At 47.6% G+C, this 24,769-nt stretch overlaps 2 protein-coding genes across 3 annotated transcripts; both read left to right on the top strand.

Moving 5' to 3' along the window:
- On the top strand, nt 1-7,867 carry GSG1L2 (GSG1 like 2). The gene is made up of 5 exons (XM_013972190.2): nt 1-298; nt 3,566-3,613; nt 4,658-4,807; nt 6,647-6,758; nt 7,615-7,867. Exons 1-5 carry the CDS (start codon nt 1-3, stop codon nt 7,865-7,867), a joined length of 861 nt encoding a protein of 286 aa, XP_013827644.2.
- Nucleotides 11,577-23,373, top strand: DHRS7C (dehydrogenase/reductase 7C). 2 transcript variants are annotated; one of them, XM_013972565.2, is made up of 7 exons: nt 11,577-11,718; nt 11,926-12,085; nt 15,070-15,182; nt 16,823-17,036; nt 18,874-18,966; nt 21,761-21,916; nt 23,114-23,373. In XM_013972565.2, the coding sequence occupies exons 2-7, from the start codon at nt 11,932-11,934 to the stop codon at nt 23,320-23,322; spliced, it is 939 nt and encodes a 312-aa protein (XP_013828019.1). In that variant the 5' UTR covers nt 11,577-11,718; nt 11,926-11,931; the 3' UTR covers nt 23,323-23,373. The 2 variants fall into 2 exon arrangements, with proteins under 2 accessions (XP_013828019.1, XP_013828020.1); XM_013972566.2 differs by having other exon boundaries at nt 16,826-17,036; nt 23,114-23,370.

Genomic DNA, 24,769 nt, shown 5'->3' with positions numbered 1-24,769 from the left:
ATGGACCAGCGGGCCAGGCAGCAGCGGGCTCTGGCCCTCCTCCCGGTCTGCCTGGCCCTCACCTTCTCCCTCACGGCCATGGGCAGCAGCTACTGGTGCGAGGGCACGCGGCGGGTGGCAAAGCCGCTGTGCCGGGATCGTCCGGGGGTGCTGCACTGCATCCACTACAGCCGTGGAGGCAGCAACAACAGCAGCCAGGCCGTCCAGTACATTTGGGAGATGGGGGACGACAAGTTCGTCCAGCGCAGGTTCCACGTGGGGCTCTGGCAGTCGTGCGAGGAAACCCTTGGGAGCACAGGTGAGCTCAGCATAAACGGGTCCTCTGGTGGTTCGGGGATGTAAGCTCTCTGGCTTTCCACGTGAAAACATCGCCCAGACCCAAGAGAGCCTGCCTGGGAAGACTGCAGCCTGGGGCGCCTGCAGGGAGATTGCTCCACACACACATCTGCTAGTCAGTCTAATTCAGCACAAATGCCTGGGCGAGTTGATGCATAAGGAAAGGAGCAGATTACAACTGGAGGTGGATGGTGGCACCCACAGAGAGGGACAGGAGGCGCAAGGGGGGCTACGGAGACCTGGCCGCAAGGACTCCAGCCTGGGGAGGATGCTCCTGGGCCCTGAATAAACACAAGAAGGGGATCTCAGGGTGTCTGATCACCCCCAGCTCTGCTGCCCACTGCAGCTCCCTGGGTATTTCCCTTCTTAATCAGCTTCATCTGCATCCCCCTAAAAGTTGACCCTCCTTCGGACACCCTAATAGAGTCCTCCTGGGGAACCCCTACCTGGAGTGCTAGGTAGTGACCCCCTACCTGGAGGTCATTTTCTAAACAGCTCTGCACCTTCTTCCCAATGCCTCTAAAGAGAGAACACATCGTCTGAAATGAAGATGTAAAACAAAAACTCTTCTTAGAGAACGAACTTATGGTAGGTAGCCAGGCGGAAGGATAGTTAGGGAGCTTGGGATGGACATGTACACTCTTCTGTATTTAAAATGAATAATCAACAAGGACCTACTATAGAGCACAAGGAACTCTGCTCAATGTTATGTGGCAGCCTGGATGGGAAGGAGTTAGGGGAGAATGGATACACATTACATGTATGACCAAGTCCCTTTGCTGCTTACTTGAAACTATCACAACATTGTTAATCGACTCTACCCCAATACAAAATAAAAAGTTAAAAAAAAAGAAATAGGAAAAAACAAAAATTCATGGTTGGGGCAGCTTTTCAACTCAATATTCTTTCTATTGGGTGAATGAATTAGTCAGCAGAATGTGTTGATTCCTGACTCTGTGGGATTCTGCTGAACCAAGAAATTCAAGGACAGAGGGGCCTGGGCACACCATAGCAGGTGGGGGTTTGGGGAGAAAAATCAGACAGTGTTCCACAGTCCATCCCCAGGACTCTGACACTATTTCCCAGGCTGGCTGGCTGTACCACTTGGCTGGCAAACCTCTGTCCAGCTATGTAACACCTGCCTGTCTGGCTTCATGGGATTTATAAATATTTTTCCTTTTAATCCTGCTGGACCTATTCAAAAGGAACATCATTTCTGAGGATTCATGTTAATCAAGGGGTCACTGTGGTCTGATCCATGCTAAACTCACCCTTCTAAGCTATTGTGCATTCTCTTAATCTCCTTGGCTGGTCCCATTTTCACCCTGCCCTGCCCCTGGCTCTGGACTTGCCTCCTCTTTACCCCACATTGAGATAAGTCAGCCCTCTCCAGAAGGCTAGTTAGATGTTCAGTCCATGCATTAAGCAGAAAGACAGCAGTAGGGTTCAAGTGCATATTAACCAGGAGAGAAGCTTTCCTAAGTATTAGTTGCTCAGTCGTGTCCGACTCTTCAACCCCATGGACTGCAGCCCACCAGGCTCCTCTATCCATGGGATTTCTTAGGCAAGAATACTGGAGTGGGTAGCTTATTCCCTTCTTCAGGGGATCTTCCCAACCCAGGGATCGAACCCAAGTCTCCTTCATTGGTAGGAGGATTCTTCCTATCTAGTATCTCACTTAATCTTCAAAGCAAGGCTAACGTGGGGACTATTAAACCAGTTTTAGAAATAGGAAAGCCATTCCTCTGAAGAGTTAATAACGGGTGGGATGGGAGGGAATCTCAAGAGGGTAGGGATATATGTTACTGATAGCTGATTCACATTGTTGTACGGCAGAAACCAACACAACACTGTAAAGCCATTATCCTCCAATTAAAACAACACAAAAAAGAAGAGTCAATGATCTATGCCCCTAACATCCGCCTCTTTTAGCTCCTAGCAGCCCAGACTGGGAGCCGCAGGATTGTCTTCCCGGCACCTTCCCTACAGCCCCTGGATTGAATCAGTGACGTGGCAGGACAGTCTTGGGACAGTACTGGGCCCCTGCAAGCCCAGTTCTAATGCTGAAACTGCCTCTACCCGTGTTTTCTGTACCATGTTTTCCCCCCAGAGGTCCTCAGACACACTCTTCCTAACTGTGCAGAGACAAATCGGGCATTGTCCCCAGCTCCTCCCACTCCACCACCTATGATTCAGTTCGGAGCTGATGTGTTAATGGAGCAAGATGGGGGTACCCATCTGGGACAACATCCCAGGGGGTGATTCGCCCTGGTGTCAAATCCTCCATCCATTACTCACCCCCAAACCAGAATTTGGTGACATCAGTATACTTGATAGATAACCAAGGACTCATATCCTTCAAAGGGACTACACCTCACAGGGGGCAGCACAAGCTTTTCTACCCAATATGTGCAACATGACTGACGATACAGGCAAAGCACACCCCCTGGAGCACAGAATAAGTCTGGGGGTGGGTTCTGCTCGTTACATTACCTGGTACTCACACACATAACTCTTCCCTTTCCTCTCACACTCCAGAAAGCAGGATGGAGTGCAAGTAACTGCCTCACTTTGTAGCAGAGATAGTTCTGAATCTGCTCTATGTCATTTCTTAAAATGATTACAAACACTGTCACTTTCCCCTTACCCTCTAAGAAACTATTTGAGACTCACGCCATCCTGGATGCTGTTTGGGAAGTCTAGCATCAAGTCTTGCAGCATCAGTCCAGATGGGCTAGGGTACACCGTAATAACAAACAACGCCCAAGTCCCACAGGTTTAAACCACCAAATTCATTTCTAGCTCTTGCTGCTTGTATTTTGCCAGTTGGCAAGTGGTTCCTCCTCACTGGAGCCACTCAGGGATCCAGGCAGAGAGAGGCTCCACCTGGACATATGCTTCTGTGATCTCAGAGGCAAGAAAATGAGAACTTTTAGGCAAAACACTAACTCGTAAAGCTTCTGACTGGAAGTGACCCCCACTCACCCACCCCATAATTTCCACCCCCAGTCCTCAGCCATAACGAGGCATTTGACCCAGCCTGGATTCACTGGGGCCGGATTGTGTCATGATGCTCCAGGGAGGGGTACCGCCTCTATGGGAACAATAAAGCCACACTCCCCAGTCCTTGTTCAGAATGACGTGGATGCACTCAAGGGGGGGTGGAAACACAGCTTGTCCCTCGTTGTCAAGCTTCACCCTACTTGAGTCCATCTTCTTTTACTTCCAGGTGAAAACTGCAGAAGCTTCCAGAGTGTAATACCAGCTGAAGAACAAGGTAAACACCTTCGTCATGTTCTGTCCACCAGCCCTGCTCACCATCTGGACAATGTGTATGGTTTTGGTTGGGCTGGGGGGAAAACATGAAAGAGTTATTTATAGTTTTTCCATGAATTCAAGTCCCACAGAGCCCCTGGCTCTTTTCATGGGCCCTGTAGGCAGTAATGCTAAAAAACGTTAAACCATCAACTCTGCAGGGAGGAGGGGATGCCCTCATGGGCAGTATTTGTAGCTTTTCAGAGTGTGAATACTCCCACTAAGGCCAATTTCACACTGTCAATGCAAGGTGACTGCAGAGCAGGGAAAAAGATGAGTCCAGTTCATCACTGCCACTAGCGGAACACTCATCAAATTTAAACTTACTTTCCTAGTATCATTTCCCCAGCAAGAATTTAACTTTTGTGATGACATGGACCATGTCTCTTTCATTCATTTCTGTGTCCCTACAACCAAACTGCCTTATCGGAGGCCTTTTGCAAAGAACAGTTTCTCTCCCTGCCCCTTTTATTCACTCCACATCCAACCTATTTCCTTGAAGCAGCAGGAAGGGTCCCACCGAAAGGATAAATCATAGGTTGACATGGAAACAAACGAGATTTTTGGCATCTCGAATCAGGGGGCCTCAATTCTCAGACTCCTTCGTCCGCCCTGGTGAAGTTTACCTTCTCCTTCAGAAAATGAAGATAGTGTCTTCTGGTGGAATCAAAACTTCTGAACTGGGGAACGGAACCTCCAGCATCCTTCAGGCCCTCGCAGAAGAATTTTGCTTAGTATTTTTTTCTCTCCCAGCTAATGACAATCTTCCCAAAACGTCTCTTTCAAGCCCCAGGACTCCCTTGCATTGTCAACTTTCCAAGACTCAGCAGAGGTTTCTGTGGTTTTCACCCCGTGGTGGTTTTTATTACTTTATTTCTTGTTTTAGAAGTGACCCGAATCACATGATTGAATATTCTAGTATTCCTAAGGGGCTCCCCTGACGGCTTAGATGGTAAAGAATCTATATTTCTAAGTCCCAGCATCTCTTTCATCCTTCCATTTGCAGGTGTCTTGTGGCTGTCTATCGGGGCTGAGGTCCTGAATATCCTACTGACATTGACAAGTGCAGTCCTCCTGGGCTCCAGAGTGAGGCATCACTCTGGGTTCCACTGGCTCAAGGTGGATGCCTCAGTAGCCATCCTCACGGTGCTTGCAGGTACTTGCCAAGAGCATCATCAGAACAGGCAAATTCCCTACAGCCTGCCCCCCAAGGGAACTGGCAGAACTCCAGGCTGGCTCTTCCTATCGCTGGCGCATTCAGTGGGACAACTGGTCCACTGGAGGAGTTACCAAATTAATCCCGTTGGTGGAAGCAATGGGGAGGCTGGTGAAAAAAAAAAATGGTGAAAAAAAAACGGGGATAGCACAGATGGAGAGCAAAATTTATCAGCATGTCTTTGTCACAACTGTGGGGAAGAAGTCCACTGGCTTTGAGGACAGAGACTGCCCTATTTGTACAATGGCTAAGCATGAGTCTGTGGAGAAATACTGCCTGGATTCAGAGATCTCCAACTTGCTGGCTGTGTGATTCTGGGCAAGTGGCTTCACTTCTCTAACTAGCTGCCTCAAAAAGCTGTGATGGAACTTCCCTGGCAGTCTAGTGGCCAAGAATTTGTGCATCCACTACAGGGAGCATGGATCTGATCCCGGTCAGGGAAGATCTTGCATACCAGTGCAGCCAAAACATGCAAAAACAAGCAAAATGCTATGGTGAGGACTAAATAAGAACGCATATAGTAAGTACCCAAAAATGGCAGCTTGTTAAAAATTACCCAAGTGGGGTCAATAGCCCTATGAGTAAAGAACTCCTCTTTTTGGTCTTCTGCATTGTCCAAGTAGTTTTTCCATTATTCTTGTTCAGTTGCTAAGTTGTGTCTGACTCTTTGCGACCCCATGAACTATAGCTAGCAGGCTCCTCTGTCTAGCAACAAATGGGATTCTCCAGCAACAGTACTGGAGTGTGTTGCCATTCCCTTCTCCGGGGGCTCTTCCTGAGACAGGGGTGGAACCCGGGTCTCCTGCATTGCAGACAGATTCTTTACTGTCTGAACCCACAGACCAGGGAAGCCCCTAGACCACCAGAGAAGTCCCAAAACTACTTTCTATTTGACCACTGAAGCCACAGTTGGTCACTCCCTGCCATACATTTATTAAATTAAAACATAGCCCAGTAATGGGAGCCCCTGAAAAAGAAAAACAAAATAATTAATATTTAAAAGTAATATTCAAAGAAACTTTCTGGAACAAAAGACCAAAATCTATGCATATAAAACTCTCTAATACCTGGGGGAAAAATGACACAGTACATTCAAGTCCTAGACGTATCCCACTAAAAAAACTGTTAAAGAAAAAGAAAACCGTCTGGGTCCTCAGGCAAAAGGTCAATTCACTTACAGAGAACAGAAAATCACATTGGGAAGTGACCAGTTCCCACTGTGAAAGTCTACTGTGGCCAGAACCTACTCCAATTTTTATGCAAAGTTTTTCTGTGTTAGCAAACAATCCACATTCAAAAGAAAAAGTGACAGAACTTAGTAAAGTATGGCTTCAGGCTAAATGTAGCTCAAGGACCTCTTCCCTGTTCTGGAAAACAGAGGATATAAAATCGGTGCCTCTGGGGACTTCACTTGTGGCCCAGTAGTTAAGACTCCGAGCTTCCAATGCAAGGGGCGCAGGTTCGATCCCTGGTCAGGAAACTAAGATCCCACATGCTGTGCTATATGAGCGGGGGAGCGGGGGAGCAGGGGGGCGGGGGGAGGGAAACACCCCACAGTGACATGATAAAACAGAAAAAGGAGGTGGTCTTGAGACAGATGACATGGCAAAGGAACATTCACCGCTGTGTAGACTGGTGACTCTAAGAAATCAGTAGATGTGTGAAACATGAAGGCTGCTTGGAAGGGCCCAAGGAGGATGTTAGTGGGCTAGGACAGCCAACTCATGTGCTGTGAAAAACTGCATTCTTGATTGTGGCTCACAAGCTTTCCTTGTGCAGGGCTCCTAGCCATGGTGGCCCACATGATGTACACAACCATTTTTCAAATCACCGTGAACCTTGGGCCAGAAGATTGGAAGCCTCAGACGTGGGACTATGGCTGGTCATACTGGTGAGTCGCTGGCCACAGTGGGCCAGCAGGGATGCACACAGGTTTTCTGGGACCACCACTGCCCTTGGTCACGGCTCCACCACCTGCTACTCTTGGGACTTTGGGTTAGTTTCTTAATCTTTCTGTAGCTCAGATTCCTCATCTGTAAAAGGATAATACCCAACTCAGATATTTTATGAGAATGTAAGGTTATGTTTATACAAAGTGAAGCGCTCAAGAAACAGAGATAGTGCTGTTGTTACTTTCTTGAACACGGTTTAAGGAGAAAAGTCCTATTATAATTCCTAATAAATATTTCAGTGAGGAGAGACCCCGTCCCCGATTCTAATGGAAAGACAGGCCATGACGCAGAAGTTCTATCTCTACTAGAAAGACTTGATGCAGAATTGGATACAGAAATGTGAAGTCGCCAGCTCAAGGTTGCACAGTTAATGAGAGATGTGTGCAAACCCACAGCACATGCGTGACTCCCGAGTCTGGTTCTCTTCACCAGTCACACATTCCCAACAAAAACACGTTGACTGCTCTCTGAGATCTGTGATCCAAAGCATTAGTCGCTCAGTCATGTCCGATGCTTTGTGACCCCATGGACTGTAGCCCGTCAGGCTCCCCTGTCCATGGAATTCTCCAGGCCTGAATACTGGAGTGAGTAGCCATTCCCTTCTCCAGGGGATCTTCCCAACCCAGTGATCAAACCCAGGTCTTCTGCATTGCAGGCAGATTCTTTACTGTCTGAGCCACCGGGGAAGCCCAAACCCAGGCCCAAATCGGGTAGAACCGGGAGTTGATCTCCACCCCAGCAGGAAGCCCTGGACCCAGCCCCGTGCCCTTTCCTAACCATGCCTTCTGTCGGCAGCCTCGCCTGGGGCTCCTTTGCCCTGTGCATGGTTGCATCGGTCATGGCCACAAGCAGATACACAGCAGCCCGCCGGGACCTCGCAGAGAAAAAGAGCAGACAGAAGGGCGGTCGGCACGCTCCACCAGACTTCCAGAAACCCAAGGCTTCAGAAAGCGAAGCAGAAGCTGCTCCCAGCCCTGCGGGGTGTGCCCTCACCAGTGTGTCTAAGCACCTGCCTCCGCAGGCTCCAGGCAAGGTGTCCATGTGCTAGCCCGGGTTCATGGCTGGCAGGTCTGCACGGGCAGACCAACCAGACAGGAGTGGGCCTCACAAGGCTGAGAACTGAACCTGCCACCTGCCATCTTACCCTTCCCGAAACACCTTTGCCTTCAACTTCTGATTCCTGTTATAAGGCCAGTGTTTTTAAACGAGACAACACCTACAGAAAATATCAGCCATTGACACGGTAGTATAAGTGAGCGTCCCAAGCTTTCCTGACAGTTTAATAAGGGTGACAGAAAAAGTAGGCGCATGTGATCCCTAAGAGTAAGAGCTGAAGAGAGGAGAAAACAAGGCTTTGACTGCAGACGATGTAGATTTGTTGCCCACATAGTTATGTTGACAAGAGTCTAGAAAGTCTTTTTCCTTAATTGACACACACAGATTAATAGTACCTGTGACTATCCTATATTTTTTACTGTTTTAATCAGGGAGAAATGAATTTAAAAATCAGGTTTGCGTTATTTTTAAAATACAGTTTCTTCCAAATTTTCTACTTTCCACCTATAGGAAAATCAGTTTGGAAGGATAATCAAGTGATAAAACAAAATAAGAAGGGTTGAAAGGAATGACGTCTCATCACAGCTAAGTGGAACAAATGTTTGAATTGTTGTGCTTAAATTAAATTGCCAGGCACTTCTGCTTCTAAAAATAAACATGGTGAAACCTGCAAGTCTTGTGTGAAACAGTGGTATGCTTCACGTTTCCTAACTTGTTCAGTTACAATATTATATACATCTATTTTGCATTTCAAACTAACATGCTATTGAGGCCACCGATTGTTAAACACATAACTTGGGTTTTAGAGGGGAAAGGGAACTGCCATATCCTAATAACCCTAAATGCATCCTAGCTTAGACTCATTTTTTTAAATGTATTTATGTGTGTAGTGAATGCATCATTTCTGAAAAAAAGTCTGAATGTTTCAAATAAAATCGCTCAATCTATTTATGCTGAACTGTACCATGTCTCGGAGAAGGCAATGGCACCCCGCTCCAGTACTCTTGCCTGGAGAATCCCATGGACGGGGGAGCCTGGTGGGCTGCTGTCTGTGGGGTCGCACAGAGTCGGACACGACTGAAGTGACTTCGCAGCAGCAGCAGCAGCAGCAGCACCAAGTATGCTGTCAGAGAATAAGGGGCAGTTCAGCTAACTTCTTCATAGTTGTGGGTCCGCCTAGTGACGGATGGGCCTATGGAATTTTGTGCTGTGTTGAACCAAGCGTATTTGAAGTGGTATTAAATGGCTTTTTACTGGAATGAGTCCAACACAAGGAAGGCGTGCTGGGGTCCTCTGGAGCAGAAGCGTTCCTACTCAAAGGCCCCTGCCCTGATGAGTCCAACACAAGGAAGGCGTGCTGGGGTCCTCTGGAGCAGAAGCGTTCCTACTCAAAGGCCCCTGCCCTGATGAGTCCAACATAAGGAAGGCGTGCTGGGGTCCTCTGGAGCAGAAGCGTTCCTACTCAAAGGCCCCTGCCCTCCACAGTGTGCGTGTTCTTCTGTAGGATTTGTCACCCCTGGGCGTCTGTGTAGGTAAACCCTGTGTCAATGTCACAACACGGAGATAGAGTCTGATCCTACAGAAAAGGAAATCCAAAAGAAAAGTCCCCAAAGAGACACTCAGTTCTTTTTAAAAAAAAAACAAAAAACAAAAAACGTATGCCTGAAGGTTCCAAGGAAGAAATGAATGTTCTGAAGTCGTGTGAGAGAAGCTGACATCAGCAAACAGCATACACGGCATCTGGGGAAAGGAGTCAGGGATGAACGAGACATCGGGCAGGACAAGAGGTGACTAGTCCCCAAGGCTCAGGTCAAAACCGACTTTGCTGCATTCTCTGACTTTCCAAGGCCCTCTGCTTCCTTTTATTTTTTCATTTTTGGCCACACCACATGGCATGTGGGTCCTAGTTCCCTGTCTAGGGACTGAATCCATGCCCCCTGCATTGGAAACACAGGATCTTAACCACAGGAACCCCAGGGAAGTTCCCCGTTTATATTTTTTAAGTCTTGATTTTATTCAAGTACATCATGCCTACAAAAAAATTACCCAAACCCTAAGTGTACAGCTTAGGAATAATCAGACAGTGAACACGGTCCCTCAGATCAAGGCATCTCATCTCCATCTGTCTCTCTTTGCTATAAGACAAATTCAGGTGGATTTTAATTCCTCCATATATTGCAATAATCTGTTTGCAGGTCTATTCCCCTCTTATGAGCTGTCAGTTACTTTATAGCACGAACTGTCCTCTGTACCTCCCAGCATTGAAAACAATCAGGTATATAGAACTCTCCAACACACACATACATATATATATGTGTGTGTGTGTATATATATACACACATACACATCTATGTTTATAGAATTGATGCTCTTGAACTGTGGTGTTGGAGAAGACTCTTGAGAGTCCCTTGGACTGCAAGGAGATCCAACCAGTCCATTCTGAACGAGATCAGCCCTGGGATTTCTTTGGAAGGAATGATGCTGAAGCTGAAGCTCCAGTACTTTGGCCACCTCATGCGACGAGTTGACTCATTGGAAAAGATTCTGATGCTGGGAGGGACTGGGGGCAGGAGGAGAAGGGGACGACAGAGGATGAGATGGCTGGATGGCATCACTGACTCGATGGACGCGAGTCTGAGTGAACTCCGGGAGTTGGTGATGGACAGGGAGGCCTGGCGTGCTGCGATTCATGGGGTCTCAAAGAGCCGGACACGACTGAGCGACTGAACTGAACTGAACTGATGCACACAGGTTGCCTGACTGAGCTGGGGCATCTCTCACCCCTCAAGCCTATCTAGGGTCCTGATGAATGAGCCCTGATATGCATTAAGGAAAGGCAACCAGGGAACCGATGCAGACGAGGAAAAAATTGCCAGAGAGAAGGGAGAAACTGAAACCAACAGGCGCAGCAATGGATCAGACCCATTCTGGGGGTGGTGCACAGTCACCTCCTGTATTCTTTCTTTCTTTCCTTATTTTTGGCTCTTCTGGGTTTTCACTGCTGTTTGCAGGCTTTCTCTAGTTGCAGTGCACGGGCTTCTCACTGTGGTGGTTTCTCTTGTTATAGAGCATGGGCTCTAGGCACACAGGCATCAGTAATTACTGCAGCACTCGGCTCTGTAGTTGTAGCACAGGGCCTCATTAGTTGTAGCTCAGGGGCCCTAGAGCATGCAGGCTTAATCACTAAAGAGAACAGAGCGATCTTCTCAGAGTCTATTACTAAGCTGCAGAATCTTATTCTCCCAACAGTCCTGCAAGATGAGACTATTGTGCCCACTCTACAGATGAGGAGACTGAGGCTCCAAGAGCAGGACGCACTTGAAAGAGGAACAGCCCCAAACTGCCAAACTGCCCTTTCCCATAGTTCATGTCACACCTTCAAGTGGTTCATCTGTTCTGTTTAAGAGATTTTCTGTGTTTTTTCACCTCCAACCAGAAAGTTCTCTTGCTGCCAGAGTCTGAGCTACCTGGAAGCTACCTGATAGGAGAGTTAGGACGAAAGGGTGGGGATTTTTGTGCTGAAATCCCAGGTCCTGATCCCTAAGGCTCATCCCTGAACTGCAGAGGAACTTCTACTAGAGAGGCACCCAGGAGAGCTTTAGGAGGCTTGGCAGGGACTCTGAAATCAGACCCGGCCAGCGTGTGTTCCTGAATATCAGCAGAGACACTATATTTACCCTGAAAGCCCTTTAGAGCGCTGACAGCTATAAATAGCCATTAGGGCCCAAGCAAGTGGCCTTAATGCATGGCTTTCCTTCAAAAAATGCAGACACATTTTAATTAAATTTGTAATTAACCTCTGGGAGGGCAGGTCCCCGGATTCCATCCGCTTCTGAAGACACTGTGAGTAATTCCCTCTTCATGACCATTTGGGGATTAGCACGCGGCCAGGAGCTCTGGAAGCAGCACTCAGGGGGTTTGCACAGAGCCTGGCTCCCGGAGAGGAGGCTCCGGGCTCAGGGCTTGAGTGTGCCCTACAGCCTCAGGCCTCCTCTGCTCCAGGTTCTGAGTCTCTTTGTCAAGCGAGTTCCTTTTCCCCACTTTCCCCAGAGCGAGATGGGGGTCACCGCCGTGCTCATGCTGCCCCTGCTGCTGTTAGGAATCAGTGGCCTTCTCTTCATCTACCAGGAGGTGTCCCGGCTGTGGTCCAAGTCAGTTGTGCAGAACAAAGTGGTGGTCATCACCGACGCCATCTCGGGACTGGGCAAGGGTAAGCGAGCTTCGGGCTTCCCCGACGGCTCAGTGGTAAAGAATCCGCCTGCAATGCAGGAGACTTGGGTTTGATCCCTAGGGCGGGAGGACCCCCTGGAGAAGGGAATGGCAACCCACTCCCGTATTCTTGCCTGGAGAATCCCATGGACAGAGGCACCTGGTGGGCTGCAGTCTATGGGGTCACAGAGTCAGACACGACTGGGCACACACAGATGAGCTTCACAGCCTCTTGTGCCCACTTCTGCCCTGAAGGATGAGAGGCCATAGGGTGGGGAGTGGGTGTGCCCTCTGGGCAGGAGGGTGTGGGTCAGGGCTGAGCTCTCTCCCAGCATCTGTTAATCAGCCAATGTCTTCTCTCTTAGAGGCTAAAGCTTGCTTGCCTGAGAAATGAGGGGATTGGAATACCTAGGGTTGCAAATACACAGCCTACAGGCCAAAACCGGTCTGCAGAAGTGATTTGCTTTGCCTGCAGGGAGTTTCTAGAAATTTTGAAATTCAAAGCCCTCTGCTGGGGTAGCGAACTGGTGATGAGGCCAGACCTGTGAGCTGGGTTCAATTCTTGGCTCCACCAGTTACTAACTGGTGATGCACTGCTCCACCTTGGATTTCTCACCTGAAAGCAAGGATGCTAATACTCTGTGCCTCGTAATGCGGTTGTGATGACTAAATGAATTAACAAATGGAAAGCCCTTAGGACAGTGTCTGGTGCTGTCGTGGGCACCTCTCAAATGTTAGCAGTGGCGATAATAATGAACAAATCACGCAGAGCACGCAAACGCCAGCATGCCACACACCCCATAATCCCTGTTGTCTTACGATTGGCCTGATTTAGCCACATCACTTCCCGGTTTTGAAGGCATTTAGAAGTAACTTGAGAAGCTGGGAGTTGCGGTGTGACCTTCAGTAAACTCTTATGGTGGCTTTAGCATGCTGCTGACCGCAGTGATTCTGAGTTCAAAGTGCTCCATTTCTCAGGTCCCAGGCAAAAAAAAAAAAAAGTGAGGGGCATTGAGCAGATGAGGTAAGTTACACATAGCCCACAGCACACACCCGGTCCCACAGAACCTGACCGAACCCAGCGGGTAGCACTGGAGAGTAGCAAGAGGGCCAGAGCCAAGCTGTCTCCTAGGGAAACCAGACAGAAAGAGATGTCAGGACTTCTAAATTTGCCCCAAACCCACATAATTTGGCCAAGTCAGGAATAAAGTCACCTTGTACCCACTGCGTCTGCAGCAAGAATGATCTTCAAAATACTTAACCACTGCACTTAAACTGCTTCAGAGAACACAAACCTTGCCTGTGTTTCATCACCTCTAAGACACATCATTTTCTTCCTTTAACCGTTCCTGAAATTGAGCTGGTGGTGGGGGTTTAGTCGCTAAATGGTGTCCGACTCTTGTGACCCTGTGAACTGTAGCCTGCCAGGCTCTTCCATCCATGGGATTCTCCCAGCAAGAATATTGGAGTGGTTTCCCAGAAATTGAGCTAATTGTCTTTTAATCAACGGTCTCTTACGATGGCCCTAGGCCATCTTTGTGTACTTTAATATCGCTGAAATCATAAAGTCTCTTTCAGACTAATGGCCTCTGGTCTGTGAAACATGACCTCCAGGGCTGCCCACACCCAGCGCAGCTGCTGCTGCCACTGAGGATTACAGCCCAAACTCGGGAAGACTAGCCATTCTCCCTCCAAATGGTTTCCTTTAGTGAATTCTCTTACTATAAAAACCACATATATTTAAAAGGATCTTTCAAGAAAAAAGAACCGAGGGACTTCCCTGGTGGTCCAGTGGCTAAAACCCTGTAGGTTCTGTTTCTAGGGAACTCAACATAACAAACCACTGCGTGGGATGACTGTGAGAATAAAATAAGCTAATATGTGTAAACCTCTTTCAATAGCCACTCAAGCAAGTAAACTGCCAAAGGCTGTTAGCTCTTATTGTTTCGTTTGTTGGCTATGCTGGGTCTTCCTCGCTGAGCATGGGCTTTCTCTAGTTGCAGCAAACGGGGGCTGCTTTTCGGTACGTGGGCTTCTCATTCCAGGGCGCGGGCTACTTCGCAGCGCATGGCCTTCTCCCCGCAGGGCTTCTGTTGTTGCCGAGCATAGGCTCTAGGGAACGCGGGCTTCAGTAGCTGTAGCACGTGGGCTCAGTGATTGTGGCCCATGGGCTTTAGTTGCTCCACAGACTGCAGGATATTCCCGGACCAGGGATCAAATTCTTATCCATTGCTCCACCAGGGAAGTCCAGCTTTTATTGTTCTTAAATATCAATGTCATTGCCACAGAAAAATACTTGTATCTACCAATCACTGCCCAGTTGAGAACAATGAGCAAGCAAGAAATTCATCTAGAATAAAATGAACTAGACAGAAGACAGCTTCACTTTTTTTTTTTTTTTTTTTAAATAAAAAGAACCCTAGCTGGGGCATCAACCCACAATGAAAATGTAGAGGAAACTAGTGACATTTGATCTGCAAAAACAAACAAAAAAAAAAAGTAGCAACTGTCTCCAATATCCTCAGACTGAGATATACTTAACACTGTGCTTCTGGGGGTCTTATTGAACAGAGTCATCTTTCTGTCCAGTTTAAGAAAGAATATACCAGGATTTCCCTGGTGGTTCAGTGGTTAAGACTCCACTCTCCCAATGCAGGGGGCACAGGTTCAATCCCTGGTGAGGAAACTAAGATTCCATATGCCACACATGGCCAAAAAGAAAGAAACAGTGTCCCCAAAATCAGAACTGCCCAGTGGAGGAGGGGCTATTTCATGCCCCTGTGAGCTGCCCTTCACAGAAGGCAGCCATGCTGAGGCTGGAAACAAGAAGAAATTCCAGAGGAGGTTGAATGCAATGTCCTCTAAAGGAACTCATAGCTCTAAGACTTCTGAATTCTTTGAATCCTCAAATTTGTAACCACCCCATCCCCTATCAGCAGTTTCATCCACACAGTGCGTCCTGTCCTCCTTCCTTCTTCCCTACAGAGTGTGCTCGGGTGTTCCATACTGGTGGAGCCAGGCTGGTGCTGTGTGGAAAGAACTGGGAGAGGCTTCAGAGTCTATACGATGCCCTGATCAGTGTGGCTGATCCCAGCAAGGTAAGGCCTTCGGGAAGCCAGCATGGGCAACCCCTGGGTACCCTTAGTCTTCGTGCTTGTCACAGAGCAGCTCTGGGTGAAATCTAGTGATAGCTTTGGGGAAAGGTAATCTTGACACAGCCGACTTGGGGGTTGATTCATTTTGAACCCTCACCACGCCAAAAATTTCTTCTCTAGCCTCTGAGCCCCACCCCATTCTATTTAAGTCAGACTCAGAGGACCCAGAAGATACAGTATGTCATAGACACAGCTCTGTTTATAAATTCTCATGGCTGACTTTTTAAATAATACTTCAGTTAATATCTCTCTCAAAGAGGGACTTCCCTGGTGATGCAGTGATTAGGACTCAGTGCTGTCACTGCAGGGGGCCATGTTCAATCTCTGGTCGGGAAACTAAGATTCCTCAAGCCATGATGTGCAGCCCCAAGTTTTTTATTTCCTTGAAAGAAATCAGGGAAATGACGTCCCTGTCCATGAAGTTATATAGGAGTTAAACACATTTCAATGAAGCTGGGGTTTTCAAGGCATTTCTGGATCATTGTTTAAGAAATTGCTTTCAGAGTTCTCTTTAAGAATTTTTTTTTTTTTGGCACTCTACATGGCATGTGGAAGTACCCAACCAAGGGTCAAATCCATGCCGCCTGCATTGGAAACAGAGTCTTAACCACTGGACCACCCGGGAAGTGTCAAGAATTTTTTTTTTTTTTAATAATCTTTGCCTTTGATGTTGAATTGGATTTTGGATAAAGCCAAAAATAATTCAGAACTAAGTCTGGTATTTGAGGAGATGGAGCAAAATGATAACACCACAACCCCAAAGCATGTTTTTTGGGATTTTATCAGGTATTGGTCGTGAGGTAGTAAAAAGGATGGTCTGAGGTCAACTGTGTGGGAAATACTGAGTTAGAGAAAGCTTCTCTGACTGATTTCCTTACTGCAGGACTTTTCAGAACCTTTGTCATGTAAATATGCATTGTGTTACCTCCAAGAAGAATGTTTAGTAGTCTATATTTCCCAAATATATTGAACCAGAGGACATGCTTTTTTAAGGGCATATCTCAGGACTCATATTTGTGAAACACTGGGATTGTATCTGCCATGCGGCATCATCAATTTTTCCACCTGTAGTCCTTCTAAATCATGAAAATCTTGATGACAGCATGTTTAGAGCTGAACACAATGCCTTGTACCTATACAGATGGTGTTTCAAAAAAATTGTATCGAGTATATGATTTTGGCCAAAAAACAAATGTGGCTACAAAGTACTGGGCAGATTCTCTTGTGGCTTGGAAACCAGTCTGAAAGCCATTTCCAAAGAGGAGCTCAGAAATGTCATTTAAAAAATGACATCAGAGAATCTATGCACAGCTTCCATTTGGATTTCTCAGTTCTGGCCTCTTAACCAGAAGATCAAACTTTGTAGTCCATGTTTACATGTTGGGAATGTTATTGTTGCCTTGGTCCCCAAGGATGCATTTTCTCCATCAGTTTCCCTTCCCCAGTTATCTCTGCTTCATTTAATCATCTGTTTGTAGTCATTCCACAAGCCCTAAGTTTCAAAAGGGGCAACTCTTAGATGGAAGGGCCCCAAGGTCTGTGGGGATATTCCCACATGTGCCTTGACTTTCTCGTTGGTCCAGCAGACATTCACCCCAAAGCTGGTCCTCTTGGATCTCTCAGACATCAGCTGTGTCCAGGATGTGGCCAAAGAGGTCCTGGATTGCTACGGCTGCGTGGACATCCTCATCAACAACGCCAGCGTGAAGGTGAAGGGACCTGCCCATAAGATTTCTCTGGAGCTCGACAAAAAGATCATGGATGCCAATTACTTTGGACCCATCATATTGACCAAAGGTCTCGTGAGTTTGACCTTCCCATGGAATCCTGGGTCACTGGGCTGCTCAAGAGGTCTCTGTTATGTCTCCAGATAGTCATCCACTTCTGGATGGAGCCTCTAGTCCTCTTCAGAAAAATCCCTGCTTGTTTGGTGAAAGCTTTCAGCTTTTGATTATAAATGTTGATGAAAGAAAAGGGATTATGAAAGTCTCTTAGTGGTATATTCCTACCTGCCTCCTCTGTGCAGTCCCTTTCCCAAACCCTGCCCTTTACTTCCCTTTTCTTACTCACATCCATGGCCCTTATGGTTGCTCTGCTCCTAATAATGACAGTTGGTCCAGTGTTGAAATTCTGTCCTCAGTCATGAAGAAAAGAGTTTATCCCAAACTACAAAAGACCCAGGATACCGTCAATTCCTTTTCAGAAACAGGAAAGTGTTAGTCGCTCAGTCGTGGCCGACTCTTTGTGACCTCATGGACTGTAGCCCACCAGGCTCCTCTGTCCATGGGATTTTTCAGGCAAGAATACTGGGGTAGGTAACCATTTCTTTGTCCAGAAGATCTTCCCAACCCAGGGATCAAACCTGCATCTCCTACATTACAGGCAGATTCTTTATGGTCCCTTTGTGGAGATTCTAACAACCAAGTTCAAAAGCAGGTCTGAAGCTAGGGTCGGGGGGGGTTGTGGAATAGCTAGAGATGACATGGAATAGAACCAAGAGTTACAGCCCTTCCCCCACCCTAAATAAAGTTTATCAAAGCAGAATCACAAAAGGAAGAATATAAGAATATAAGGATATACATTTAGCAAAGGCTGAGAGAGCAGGATCTTCTCGGCCCAGTCGCCGTGGACACTCCCAGCAGCCCAGCCAAGGTGTGTCCTCCCCTCCACCTCTGAGAGCTCCGGTTCCCTGGCAACAAAGTGAGGCATGCTAAGTTGAGTCTTGATTTTTTGCCATCTCCTGATTCTACCTGTGCTATCATTGCTCTATAGCTTTTTCTAAATTTCCTCATTTGTCAATTAATTCTACTTAAGAGGAACTTTTTTTTTTACCATAAATTAAAAATTCCTTTCCTCTCCATAAATGGAAGAAAACCTGAAATCAGAACAAAGTCTTAAGTTTTCCCAAGACACAGGGCTGAGGTCTTTCCTTTTTTCTTTTTTTTTTTAAAGATTAGCACATGCAAAAGAGGTTTTAAAGACCCGCCTGAACCAACTTTCCTTACTGGAGGAGTAGGAGAATTGGAAAGGGAGCTACCTTTCTTACCACTGAAATCAGTGTCACTTCAAGGACATGGATGGGTCATTTAAAATCACCCAGGGTTGGGGACTTCCCTGAAGGTCCAGTGGTTAAGACTTCACCTTCCAATGCAAGAGGTGTGGGTTGGATTCCTGGTAGGGGAGCTAAGATCTCACATGGCTAGTGGCCAAAAAACCAAAACATAAAACAGAAGCAATACTGTAGCAAATTCAATAATGATTTTAAAAATGCTTCCCATTTAAAAAAAAAAAAAAAAAGCTTTAAAAAATATAATAAAATCACCCAGGGTTAGGTTTAGTGGTTAGCACTTCGAACTTCAACTGCAGGGGGCCTGGGAATTAAGATCCTGCATGACACAAAAATAATAATAAAATAACCCAGCAATTTACCGGTCAAGCCCAGCCCACTCTTAGGCAACACTGGATAAATGGTGGCTGGGATCCAGCCCACCTGTGCCCCACAGCTTTGCCCCTCACTAGTCAGCAGGGAGGCAAAGGAGCCTGCGTGATGAGGGGTCTGGGGAAGGGGTCTGCTGGCCGCTGCCTGACTCCATCTTGGGTTTGTAACCGTGAGTCTTCATCTTGCACTTTCCAGCCCTGCTCCCCACCATGATCTCCCGGAGGACCGGACAAATCGTGTTAGTGAACAACATCCAGGGGAAGCTTGGAATCCCCTTCCGCACAGCCTGTAAGTTGCTAAGACAAGTTTCATCTCAGGTTATGTGTCTTATAAAACAGGAGATGCGGTGTCTAGGACGAAGCATATGGTTACTAGGGGGAGGGGGTCCAGAGATGAAAGCATCCTCTGGCTTTTCTTTCATCCCCTCAGCTCCTATTTTTGAGCGCCTACAGCACACAGGTGACTGAGAGATAAAGATAAGTCCTTCCCTCGGACCCCAGAAGCTCATCTTGTTCTATGCTCACAGCAGTTATATCTGGTATTTATACACCTCACCATATCCTCATTCTACAAGCCAGGCATCTGAGCCCCGGCACCTGCATTCTTAACCCTGATGGCCTCAGGACCCTGAGAAATCAGTCTTACATGGGGAACCAGGCTTCCCAGGAAGGAAATGGGAATTCACACCTGTGTCAGGCGTTTTACACACATTTTCTCACTTGGCAAGAGTGATGCTACCCTTAACTGATTAATTAATTAATTACCTCTATTTTATGATTTATTTTTACCTGAAGTGGTTTAATATTAGTCTTTTTTAAAAAATTATTTAATATTGGAGTATGGTTGATTCTGGGCTTCCCAGGTGGCATTACTGGTAAGGAACCCACTTGCCAATGCAGGAGATGTTAGAGACACAGGTTTGATCCAGGGTTGGGAAGATGCCCTGGATGAGGGCATAGCAACCCACTCCAGTATTCTGGCCTGGAGAATCCCCATGGACAGAGGAGCCTGGTGGGCTACAGTCCATAGGGTCGCAAAGAGTCAGACACGACTGAAGCAACTTAGCAGGCATGGCTGATTACAATGTTGCGTTAGTTCCACGTGTACAGCAAAGTGACTCAATTATACATACACATACATTCATTCTTTTCCAGATTTTTTTCCTATGATGGTTATTACAGAATACTGAGTAGAGTTCCCTGTGCTATACAATAGGTCCTTATTATCTCTTTTATATATAGTAGTGTGTATATGTCAATCCCAAACTCCTAATTTATCCTTTCCCTCCCCCCTTTCCCCTTTGGTAATCATAAACTTGTTTTCAGAGTCTGTGAGTCTGTTTCTGTTTTGTAAATAAGTTGATTTGTATCATTTTTTTTAGATTCCACATATAAGTGGGATCATATGATATTTGGGAATACCAGACCACCTGACCTGCCTCTTGAGAAATCTGTATGCAGGTCAGGAAGCAACAGTTAGAACTGGACATGGAACAACAGACTGGTTCCAAACAGGAAAAGGAGTACATCAAGGCTGTATAGTGTCACCCTGCTTATTTAACATCATGAGACATGCAGGGCTGGATGAAGCACAAGCTGGAATCAAGATTGCTGGGAGAAATATCATTAACTTCAGACATGCAGATGACACCACCCTTATGGCAGAAAGTGAAGAAGAACTAAAAAGCCTCTTGATGAAAGTGAAAGACGAGAGTGAAAAAGTTGGCTTAAAGCTCAACATTCAGAAAACTCAGATCATGGCATCTGATTCCATCACTTCATGGCAAATAGAGGAGGAAACAGTGACAGACTTTATTTTTGTAGGCTCCAAAATCACTGCAGCCATGAAATTAAAAGATGCTTACTCCTTGGAAGAAAAGTTATGACCAACCCAGACAGCATATTAAAAAGCAGAGACATTACTTTGCTGACAAAAGTCTGTCTAATCAAGGCTATGGTTTTTCCAGTAGTCATGTATGGATGTGAGAGTTGGACTATAAAGAAAGCTGAGTGCTGAAGAATTGATGCTTTTGAACTGTGGTGTTGGAGAAGATTCTTGAGAGTCCCTTGGACTGCAAGGAGATCTAACCAGTCCATCCTAAAGGAAATCAGTCCTGAATATTCATTGGAAGGACTGATGTTGAAGCTGAAACTGCAATACTTTGGCCACCTGATGTGAAGAACCGACTCATTTGAAAAGATCCTGATGCTGGGAAAGATTGAAGAGGGGAGAAGAAGGGGACGACAGAGGATGAGATGGTTGGATGGCACCACCGACTCAATGGACATGAGTTTGAGTAGGATCCAGGAGCTGGTGATGGACAGGGAGGCCTGGCATGCTGCAGTCCATGGGGTCACAAAGAGTCAGACACGACTGAGCAACTGAACTGAACTGATTTGTCTCTGACTTATTTCACTTAGTATGATAATCTCTAGATCCATCCATGTTGCTGCCAACGGCATGATTTTATTCTTTTCATGGCTGAGTAAGATTCCAGTGTGGGGCATCCCGGGTGGTCAAGAATCTGCCTGCCAAACGCAGGAGACGTGAGTTCGGTCCTTGGGAAGGTGACCTAGAGAAGGAAATGGCAACCGGCTCAAGTATTCTTGCCTGGTAAACCCCATGGACAGAAGGACCTGACCGGCTACAGTCCACAGGGTCGCAAAGAGCTGGACAGGACTGAGTCACTGAGTGTACACACACAATATTCCAGTGTATATACATACCACATTCTCTTTATCCATTTATCTGTTGATGGGCATTTCGGTTGCTTCCATACCTTGCCTAATGTAAATTGGGCTGCAACTGGACATTTTAAAGACAAGAAAACTGAATCTCTGAGGATAAAACTGGCCACTTGCCCAAAGTCACACAGTGGAATACTAGCTAAACTGGACTGGCTCCCATCTCTGCATCTGCCCACTGCTTCACAAGGGCTCTCTGTCCGCATCTACGAAGTGAGGGGCAAAGCTGGGGATTTTGCAGCCTCACCCAGCAGAGCCTCTAGGGATGTGTGTCTCCAACCCCCTCCTGGGAGGCACAGCGGGATCCGCGCCCACCCCTGGGCTGGTTTCTCTTCCAGACGCCGCCTCCAAGCACGCGGCACTCGGCTTCTTCGACTGCCTGCGGGCGGAAGTGGAGGAATACGACGTGGTCGTCAGCACCGTGAGTCCCACCTTCATCCGCTCCTACCACGTTGATCCAGGCCAAGGAAACTGGGAGGCCTCCATATGGAAATGTGAGCTTTCAGAGCACAGCTGGAGGGAACGGGGCTGGGGAGGGCTTGTGGAGGAGCGTGGTACCCCCAGGGTGGCGGGGGGTGAGGTTTGGATACCGTGGGGGCGGGGTGTTCCTGAAGCGTGAGACTGGGGAGATGGGGTGTCTGCACCCAGCTGGCAGCGGGGAGGGGCCCCAAAACTTCAGTCCCAAGGCACCAGGTAGAGGGAAGCCTCCTTAACCCACAGCCAGCAGACCAAGGCCGCTGGGCTCCATCACTCACAGGCTGTGTGACCTTGGTCCCGGGACTGCCCGTCTCTGGGCCTCAGTTTCCCATGCGGAAGAGCCAGGATTTGGTTTTGGAGAACCTTCTGCTCCCCTTCGCTAGGTGGCAGCACAGAGGAGAAGCTCAGAGTGCGGCCCAGAGTGACTACTCTGAAACTCCCCTCTGTCTCATATTAAGTGTTGGAACAGCAGCAACTCCCTTCACCTCGCTGTTTCCCCTTTGGAAAATGAGAGATGATGGTAAACACCGACCTGGTAGAGTCCTAGAAAGGAAAGTTCCAGCTCACAGAGTTTGGAACAGCAACTAGCACATCCTGAGTGCTCCGTAAGTGCACCTGTGATCTCTATTCTAGAATGCTCTACACAGAGCAGCTACCTCACAAGGCTCAGTGGTAAAGAATCCACCTGCCAATGCAGGAGACGTGGGCTCAATTTCTGGGTGGGGAAGATCCCCTGGAGAAGGTAATGGCAACCCACTCCTGGGAAGTCCCATGGCTATACGGCCTGTCAAGCCACCCATGAGGTTGCAAAAGAGTCGGATGCCACTTAGTGATTGAACAACAACAAAGACGTGGGCAACCGGTTCCCGGAGGCACTGGACAAGCACAGCCTGGCAACAATCATGAATAGCAGCCCCTTCATATATCTGACACCTTCTTACCTTCTAAACTCTTTCTCCTCCCTTCCACTACTTATAACTACCCTGGGATGTCAAAGGGCCGGAAACTGCACCCACTTTACAGATGCAGACGCTGAGGCACGGCGGGTAAAGTGCCTGCTCATAGCGCATGGCCAGCGGCCAGCACATGCAGGGTTGGCCCTGAAGCTGGGACTCCAGCACCTCACACCCCTCCCCACCTCGGGGGGTGGGGCTTTGACCACCTCCCCCCTCCGGAGGGTATGAGCCCCGCCCCTTCCTGGGGCTGCTTTTCAGTCTTTTTCAGGAAGCTGACCTACGGGGCGCACCCTGTGGACGTGGCGGAGGAGGTGATGCGCACGGTGAGACGCAAGAAGCAAGAGGTCTTCCTGGCCAACCCCATCCCCAAGGCCGCTGTGTACGTCCGCACCTTGTTCCCCGAGCTCTTTTTCGCCGTGGTGGCCTGTGGGGTGAAGGAGAAACTCAGCGTCCCGGAGGAGGGTTAACCGCCGGGCTTCAAACAGGTCTCCTCGAGGGGAATAAAGGTTTTGCTGGTAGGTGGTGGGTCCTTCCATCTTCTCAACACGGGGGTGGGGGTGGAGGTGGGGAGGGAACAGTTCCCCCCAGCTGCACTCCATGTGGGAGATACTCACCATCACAGTTAGGGTGGCCCTCAGTCACTCCGGGCCTCCAGGTGTCTCCCATGCGACATACCCAGGACAGATTTCCAGAAGCTTCTCAACTGTATAAGGTGACAGTCCAGCAGAAAAACAGGACCCGTAATGGGCTCAACACACACCATCAGCCTGCCCAGGCACTCAGAAAACCACCTCCATTTTACCTAAGGGTGATCTGTACAGTCAGCCCCCCACCGTAGAAGCTGGACTTGCAGCTCCTTAGGGAAGCGCTGCTAAATAGAACTTTCTAGAATGATGGAAATATTGTATCGTCTGCCGTGTCCAGTGCGGCAACCACCAGCCATGTGTGGCTGTTAGGTACTTAAAATGTGGCCTGTGCAACTGAGAAGGGGAATTTTTTAATTTTATTTAATTTGCATTAATTTAAATTTAAATAGCTGCATGGGGCTAGTGGCTCCCAGGTTGGCAGTACAGCAGAGCTGTAATCCTTGGTCTTGGCAGCAGAATCAGCCCTTTTCCCTGGATTTCATTTGTCCCAAGAGGAGCCCTGGCACAGATGTTTAAATTTTTTTTCCAGTGGATTCTAAATTGCAACAAATCTTGAGAACTTCTGCCCCGGGGCATCCAGCTCATTCCAGCCTTTTCTTACATTCTCAAAGCAAAATTCATTTAAAACTGCCATTGTTATCATTGGTGGGTGTTTCTCTTAGTTTAGTTTTTCTTAAACACAACAGTTAATGATTCTTCAGATCTTGGAAAATGTAGGATATATTTTTTGCACTAATTTTGTAACTACTGCTTCAAACTTTTTCTAATATTTATAGTTGAAAGAGGGCCCAAATTTCCTCCCTGAACCCAAGCCATTTATAAAATTAACACACGTGGTACACATCCACATGTACATATCCCTGAATTTATAAAGGAAGATGTCAGGGACTTACTTCCCTGGTGGCCCACCTTCCAAGGCAGGGGACTCAGGTTTGATCCCTGGTTGGGGAACTGAGATCCCTATGCTGCAGAGCAACTAAGCCCAAGAGCTGCAAACGAAGACCCAGTGCAGCCAAAAAAAAAAAAAAGCACAGTGTCCAGACCATATGATCACCAAGGAACCCAGACAGCCCCAGGATAAGGCAGCAGGCCAGGATGTGTCTCCAGAATTTAGGACTCTTAAGTCAGGGCAGGCCTAGAGTCAGCAAGATGACCTTCTGTGTCATTATTCTTGTTGGGTGTCAGGGTGCCTGGAGGTGGCTAGGCCAGCATGATGGAAGGTCAGTAGGGGCTGGAGGCAGGGGAGGGACAACACCAGGAAGAAAAT

Source organism: Capra hircus, chromosome 19 (genome assembly GCF_001704415.2).
Source record: "Capra hircus breed San Clemente chromosome 19, ASM170441v1, whole genome shotgun sequence".
NCBI classification, from domain to species: Eukaryota; Metazoa; Chordata; class Mammalia; order Artiodactyla; family Bovidae; genus Capra; species Capra hircus.
Note: the sequence above shows the minus strand (reverse complement) of the source record. Positions and strands in the feature narration are given on the sequence as shown.

Excerpts from the sequence above, each read along its gene's own strand:
- GSG1L2 (XM_013972190.2), top strand. The coding sequence starts at position 1 with ATGGACCAGCGGGCCAGGCAGCAGCGGGCTCTGGCCCTCCTCCCGGTC. Across the intron at positions 299-3,565 it reads GGAAACCCTTGGGAGCACAG|GTGAAAACTGCAGAAGCTTC; the intron begins GTGAGCTCAGCA and ends TTTTACTTCCAG. Across the intron at positions 4,808-6,646 it reads CATCCTCACGGTGCTTGCAG|GGCTCCTAGCCATGGTGGCC; the intron begins GTACTTGCCAAG and ends TTCCTTGTGCAG.
- DHRS7C (XM_013972565.2), top strand. The coding sequence starts at position 11,932 with ATGGGGGTCACCGCCGTGCTCATGCTGCCCCTGCTGCTGTTAGGAATC. Across the intron at positions 15,183-16,822 it reads GTGTGGCTGATCCCAGCAAG|CAGACATTCACCCCAAAGCT; the intron begins GTAAGGCCTTCG and ends TCGTTGGTCCAG. Across the intron at positions 21,917-23,113 it reads GGAGGCCTCCATATGGAAAT|TCTTTTTCAGGAAGCTGACC; the intron begins GTGAGCTTTCAG and ends GCTGCTTTTCAG.